This window comes from Ctenocephalides felis, unplaced genomic scaffold (genome assembly GCF_003426905.1).
Source record: "Ctenocephalides felis isolate EL2017-DRISC unplaced genomic scaffold, ASM342690v1 CF-g0.4_SCAFFOLD_03573, whole genome shotgun sequence".
NCBI classification, from domain to species: Eukaryota; Metazoa; Arthropoda; class Insecta; order Siphonaptera; family Pulicidae; genus Ctenocephalides; species Ctenocephalides felis.
This window is the reverse complement of record NW_020539727.1, coordinates 16,506,345-16,513,844: the sequence shown is the minus strand read 5'-3', so window position 1 is coordinate 16,513,844 and position 7,500 is coordinate 16,506,345. Positions and strand designations below refer to the sequence as shown.

At 33.8% G+C, this 7,500-nt stretch overlaps 1 protein-coding gene across 1 annotated transcript in view; it reads left to right on the top strand.

Moving 5' to 3' along the window:
* LOC113389649 overlaps positions 1-1,962 on the top strand; it is a 58,395-nt gene extending 56,433 nt beyond the window's left edge. The window contains exon 19 of the mRNA XM_026626668.1: positions 1,908-1,962. Coding sequence (XP_026482453.1) covers positions 1,908-1,962 — 55 coding nt within the window. The remainder of the gene's footprint in view (positions 1-1,907) is intronic.
* The last annotated feature ends 5,538 nt before the right edge of the window (positions 1,963-7,500 follow it).

Genomic DNA, 7,500 nt, shown 5'->3' with positions numbered 1-7,500 from the left:
CCAGTAGTCTTACTAACTCAATAACAATACTAACATTTTAATAACGTAGTTTGATCAGTTACAATAAAAACCACTTGTTGCACTTTACTTAAGAAGACTTAGTGAAACGGCTCATAAGAAAACACTCGGTGAGTTACATTTTTGTAATGTATTATAGTAGTCTGAATTATTACTAATTAAATGCTTTTGTTCACAGGGTAAGCAATGATCGCTTCAGGATTGCCCTCAACTTACACACCTGCCTGCATTGGACATATCTTGCTGTCAGAAACAACATTAACTCAATGGTGTTCGTAGAGAAAATACTTGCTGCGTTCAATCAAGGGTTATGACTTGGATACTTATGTTATATTCATCTAATTATTCAATAAATACATTGTTTTATTAATTCAAATTGTTGTTTGAATTTTCATTAATGCTTATAATATGTTACTTATAATATGTTACTTAAATTATATAAATATTTTGAATTATTTTGATATCATAGGTGTAATAGAAGAATGTCGTCCGTCAGTTGTGATAGATCAAGACAAAGTAGACTGATTGGCAACCGATTGGCTCTATTGTGAAGATTGCGGATACAGCAGTTTAGACATTGAAACATTCGTTGGGCACAGAAATATAAGTATTAAAATATTTTTATACTTGATATATATACTTAAGAATTATGTTAAATAATTTTAGTTTTATAGGCTTATTTGACGAAACTTTAGGGGTCTTCTGAATGATTTGCACTCTGGTCTCACTTTACTTGAACGTCTTGGATTTTGGTCTCATCTTGCTCGAATAGCCTGCGGCCTGGTCTTGTACTTGTAAAGCCCCTGGTCTTGTACTCGTAAAGCCCCTGGTGCCTCTGTGCTTTTACCCTGGTGTCTCTGCACTTGTACTTTTACCCTGGTGTCTCTGCACTTGTACTTTTACCCTGGTGTCTCTGCACTTGTACTTTTACCCTGGTGTCTCTGCACTTGTACTTTTACCCTGGTGTCTCTGCACTTGTACTTTTACCCTGGTGTCTCTGCACTTGTACTTTTACCCTGGTGTCTCTGCACTTGTACTTTTACCCTGGTGTCTCTGCACTTGTACTTTTACCCTGGTGTCTCTGCACTTGTACTTTTACCCTGGTGTCCCTGCACTTGTACTTTTACCCTGGTGTCCCTGCACTTGTACTTTTACCCTGGTGTCTCTGCACTTGTACTTTTACCCTGGTGTCACTGCACTTGTACTTTTACCCTGGTGTCCCTGCACTTGTACTTTTACCCTGGTGTCTCTGCACTTGTACTTTTACCCTGGTGTCTCTGCACTTGTACTTTTACCCTGGTGTCTCTGTACTTGTACTTTTACCCTGGTGTCTCTGTACTTGTACTTTTACCCTGGTGTCCCTGCACTTGTACTTTTACCCTGGTGTCTCTGCACTTGTACTTTTACCCTGGTGTCTCTGCACTTGTACTTTTACCCTGGTGTCTCTGTACTTGTACTTTTACCCTGGTGTCTCTGCACTTGTACTTTTACCCTGGTGTCTCTGCACTTGTACTTTTACCCTGGTGTCTCTGCACTTGTACTTTTACCCTGGTGTCTCTGCACTTGTACTTTTACCCTGGTGTCTCTGCACTTGTACTTTTACCCTGGTGTCCCTGCACTTGTACTTTTACCCTGGTGTCTCTGCACTTGTACTTTTACCCTGGTGTCTCTGCACTTGTACTTTTACCCTGGTGTCTCTGCACTTGTACTTTTACCCTGGTCCCTTAAGCCCCTGCATTTGCCCTCCTATGGTTTCTCGCCCCTTGATTTGTTGTATTCATGTAAATTGTTGACTAATGTTTTGTTCAAATAGTTTTATATTTAGTTTATAGTATTATAATTATTGTACTATATTGTTTTATTACAATATTAATAAATCTTTCTTACAGGTTATATCCAGTTGCTAATTCGACTAGTGCTGATCCGAAACTTTATCATGGATGAATGGGGTGGAACACTCATTTCCAAAAACAATCTACAAGTGGTTTTTGCTGCTGACTGTCTGCTGCGTATGCACCAGGATGATGGTTCGATTGATCATGCTGTCCCAAGTCAATTAATTGTCAAGATTCTGCTATATATGCATAACATGTTTATATAATAGTAGTAATCATAATTAATAATAATAATGTTTATAATAATAGCAATTGTAATTAATCTTTGTAATAAGTAAAAATTATTAATTATAAATGCTGTTCTATTGTAGTTAGAGTAAGAGTATGTTATAATAATATAATTATTATTTGTAAGATAACTATCTAACTTATATATAAATTTGTGTAATGCCATCAAATAAAATTATTGAACTGTATCTGTAAGTGTTTAATTTAATTTAATTTTTATCAATTTCAGTGATATATAATTGAACTTGTGTATACTTGCTAATTTATTATCAACTATTAATATTCGAGTCGATTTCAATTAAGCAAATTTAAAGTTCAGTTTAGAAATCCACGAATTGAGTAAAAGGCCATGAATATATATGCATGAGTTTTTAGCACGAAACATTGAAAGAAAAAATTCATGTTTTTCACACGTTTAATTTGAGTGAAAATCCATGACTTTTTAAACAGTTCGAAGTGGAAAATATTAATATTTTGAAAGTTTAATTTGAAATTAGCTACTAATATGTTGAAATTATTGTATTATACAATGTTAATAAAGTTATTGTAATTATAATATCTTTTAATTGATATTTCATGTTTTTAATTAGCTATATACTTTAGTTAATATGAGCACTGATTGTCTTTGCAATTTTACTTAGAATTATTTAATGGCTCAAAGACTAATTATTTATTTCGACAATTCTGTGACAAACAGATTAATTAAATAGTTCAATTTAATTAATAAGTATAACTAGTGTTTGTTAGTTTTACTTAACTAAGAAAAATATATTTTTTTATGTATTTTTTTAACTTTAATAAATATGAGCAATTTATTAATTTAATTACTTTATTATTTTATTACTTCATTATAAAGGCTAAGATTGTGTTTGCAATTTTGCTCATAATTAAATTAATTATTTGCACAAAAACTTATTTCAACTGCTCTATTGCAATTAGATAAATTATAAGTAATAAATTAATAAGTATAACTAGTGTTTGTTAGTTTTACTTAACTAAGAAAAATATATTTTTTTATGTATTTTTTTAACTTTAATAAATATGAGCAATTTATTAATTTACTTACTTTATTATTTTATTACTTCATTATAAAGGCTAAGATTGTGTTTGCAATTTTGCTCATAATTAAATTAATTATTTGCACAAAGACTTATTGCAACTGCTCTGTTGCAATTATATCAATTAATCAGTGTATTTTAATTAATATGTATAAGAAGCATCAGTTAGTTTTACTTAACTTAGAAAAAATATTTCCTTAGATCTTACTATTTTTTTCTTTTCTTATATACCGTGTAACTTTAAGAAAAATGAGCACTTTAATTAATTTAGATTGCATAATAATTAGTTCATATTAATTAATACCTATAACTTATATTAATTATTTTTGCTTCTAAACTTATAAAAAAAAATGTATCTTAAAGACTTAGAAATTTTTTCTTTTTATCTGTTATAACTTTTTTTAATTTAATTTAACATATTTATTACCTTATTTAAATCCCGCGTGGTAAGGGATTTTTTTAACCCCCAGGTTTGGCGGTTACCTAACCATAGAATCCTGGTTTAAGGTAACCAGGACCCCGAACGTCAGGTAACCGGAATTCGGTGAACCCTGACGCACGGGTTTGGGGTCGAATTAGCTACCCTACAATTTTACAATTAACCCTCTTACCTCGACATTTTATTTTTTACCTTACCTGCGTCTCGAACCTGCTACCATATCCTTCCAATCTTCTATCCCATTCACTCCTCTTAGCCCGCTACTCATGCTGATCACAAACCGCCACCGCACAACTGGCTTATGTAGACTCGATATAGATAAGCCATAAAATAATTCAACCGGCGACGATTTAACAAGTCAAAAGCACAAAAAAAAGCCGAGTTTGCCACCGGTTGTGTGGCGTAACGGTTAGCGTGATGGCTTTGTACCGCAAAGGTAACGAGTTCGATCCCAGGATCGGACGGGAAAAAAAGTTCGTCGTGTTGGCCGGTATACCATGCAAGCGTGCCGGACGTTACGTTGATGTAATTAAGAAAAGCTCCGTGTAGGTGAAGGGGTGAATGAAGAAAACCTTCCCTGCCTCGGGCACCCTCCCCAGGCATTGCGACCTGGCGGAGGGTGCCCTAGCGGATTTCTTCACTTTATTTACTTAACTAGACGGCGGGGGGTCGGGAGGCCCCCCCACGCGGGCGCGAAACCGGTCAATCAAGAACCAAGCCAGCCAGCCAGCCCCCGAATTCAACGCCACGCGCGCGCGCGCGTGCGTGTACGCGCGTGTGCGTGCACGTGCGGGTGCGCGCGCGTACCTAGGGGTACAGTATATACATTCTTAAGAATGACATTTTTAAATAAGTACGCGTTGCTACGCAACGCGTACTTATTTAAGAATGTCATTTTTAAAAATGTACTAGTACGCGTTGCGTAGCAACGCGTACTAGTTAATTTTTAAAAAGTACGCGTTGCTACGCAACGCGTACTTATTTAAGAATGTCATTCTTAAAAATGTACTAGTACGCGTTGCGTAGCAACGCGTACTAGTACATTTTTAAGAATGTATATACTGTACCCCTAGGTACGCGTGCGCACCCGTCACGTGCACGCTACACGCGCGTACACGCACGCGCGCGCGCGCTGCGTTGGCTTGTAACGGGTTCTGGCTGGCTGGCTGGCTGGCTGGCTTGGTTGATTGATGGCTTGCTGGGTGGTCTCGCCCCGCTTGGGGGGGCCTCCCGACCCCCCGCCGTCTAGTTAAGTAAATAAAGTGAAGAAATCCGCTAGGGCACCCTCCGCCAGGTCGCAATGCCTGGGGAGGGTGCCCGAGGCAGGGAAGGTTTTTCTTCATTCACCCCTTCACCTACACGGAGCTTTTCTTAATTACATCAACGTAACGTCCGTCCGGCACGCTTGCATGGTATACCGGCCAACACGACGAACTTTTTTTCCCGTCCGATCCTGGGATCGAACTCGTTACCTTTGCGGTACAAAGCCATCACGCTAACCGTTACGCGCCACACACCGGTGGCAAACTCGGCTTTTTTTTGTGCTTTTGACTTGTTAAATCGTCGCCGGTTGAATTATTTTATGGCTTATCTATATCGAGTCTACATAAGCCAGTTTGTGGCGGTGTTTCGGTGTGATCAGCATGGAGTAGCGGGCTAAGAGGAGTGAATGGGATAGAAGATTGGAAGGATATGGTAGCAGGTTCGAGACGCAGGTAAGGTAAAAAATAAAATGTCGAGGTAAGAGGGTTAATTGTAAAATTGTAGGGTAGCTAATTCGACCCCAAACCCGTGCGTCAGGGTTCACCGAATTCCGGTTACCTGACGTTCGGGGTCCTGGTTACCTTAAACCAGGATTCTATGGTTAGGTAACCGCCAAACCTGGGGGTTAAAAAAATCCCTTACCACGCGGGATTTAAATAAGGTAATAAATATGTTAAATTAAATTAAAAAAAAGTTATAACAGATAAAAAGAAAAAATTTCTAAGTCTTTAAGATACATTTTTTTTTATAAGTTTAGAAGCAAAAATAATTAATATAAGTTATAGGTATTAATTAATATGAACTAATTATTATGCAATCTAAATTAATTAAAGTGCTCATTTTTCTTAAAGTTACACGGTATATAAGAAAAGAAAAAAATAGTAAGATCTAAGGAAATATTTTTTCTAAGTTAAGTAAAACTAACTGATGCTTCTTATACATATTAATTAAAATACACTGATTAATTGATATAATTGCAACAGAGCAGTTGCAATAAGTCTTTGTGCAAATAATTAATTTAATTATGAGCAAAATTGCAAACACAATCTTAGCCTTTATAATGAAGTAATAAAATAATAAAGTAATAAATTAATAAATTGCTCATATTTATTAAAGTTAAAAAATACATAAAAAATATATTTTTCTTAGTTAAGTAAAACTAACAAACACTAGTTATACTTATTAATTTATTACTTATAATTTATCTAATTGCAATAGAGCAGTTGAAATAAGTTTTTGTGCCAATAATTAATTTAATTATGAGCAAAATTGCAAACACAATCTTAGCCTTTATAATGAAGTAATAAATAATAAAGTAATTAAATTAATAAATTGCTCATATTTATTAAAGTTAAAAAAATACATAAAAAAATATATTTTCTTAGTTAAGTAAAACTAACAAACACTAGTTATACTTATTAATTAAATTGAACTATTTAATTAATCTGTTTGTCACAGAATTGTCGAAATAAATAATTAGTCTTTGAGCCATTAAATAATTCTAAGTAAAATTGCAAAGACAATCAGTGCTCATATTAACTAAAGTATATAGCTAATTAAAAACATGAAATATCAATTAAAAGATATTATAATTACAATAACTTTATTAACATTGTATAATACAATAATTTCAACATATTAGTAGCTAATTTCAAATTAAACTTTCAAAATATTAATATTTTCCACTTCGAACTGTTTAAAAAGTCATGGATTTTCACTCAAATTAAACGTGTGAAAAACATGAATTTTTTCTTTCAATGTTTCGTGCTAAAAACTCATGCATATATATTCATGGCCTTTTACTCAATTCGTGGATTTCTAAACTGAACTTTAAATTTGCTTAATTGAAATCGACTCGAATATTAATAGTTGATAATAAATTAGCAAGTATACCAAGTTCAATTATATATCACTGAAATTGATAAAAAATTAAATTAAATTAAACACTTACAGATACAGTTCAATAATTTTATTTGATGGCATTACACAAATTTTATATAAGTTAGATAGTTATCTTACAAATAATAATTATATTATTATAACATACTCTTACTCTAACTACAATATAACAGCATTTATAATTAATAATTTTTACTTATTACAAAGATTAATTACAATTGCTATTATTATAAACATTATTATTATTAATTATGATTACTACTATTATATAAACATGTTATGCATATATAGCAGAATCTTGACAATTAATTGACTTGGGACAGCATGATCAATCGAACCATCATCCTGGTGCATACGCAGCAGACATTCAGCAGCAAAAACCACTTGTAGATGTTTTTGGAAATGAGTGTTCCACCCCATTCATCCATGATAAGTTTCGGATCAGCACTAGTCGAATTAGCAACTGGATATAACCTGTAAGAAAATTTTATTAATATTGTAATAAACAATATAGTACAATAATTATAATACTATAAACTAAATATAAACTATTTGAACAAAACATTAGTCAACAATTTACATGAATACAACAAATCAAGGGCGAGAAACCATAGGAGGGCAATGCAGGGGCTTAAGGGACCAGGGTAAAAGTACAAGTGCAGAGACACCAGGGTAAAAGTACAAGTGCAGAGACACCAGG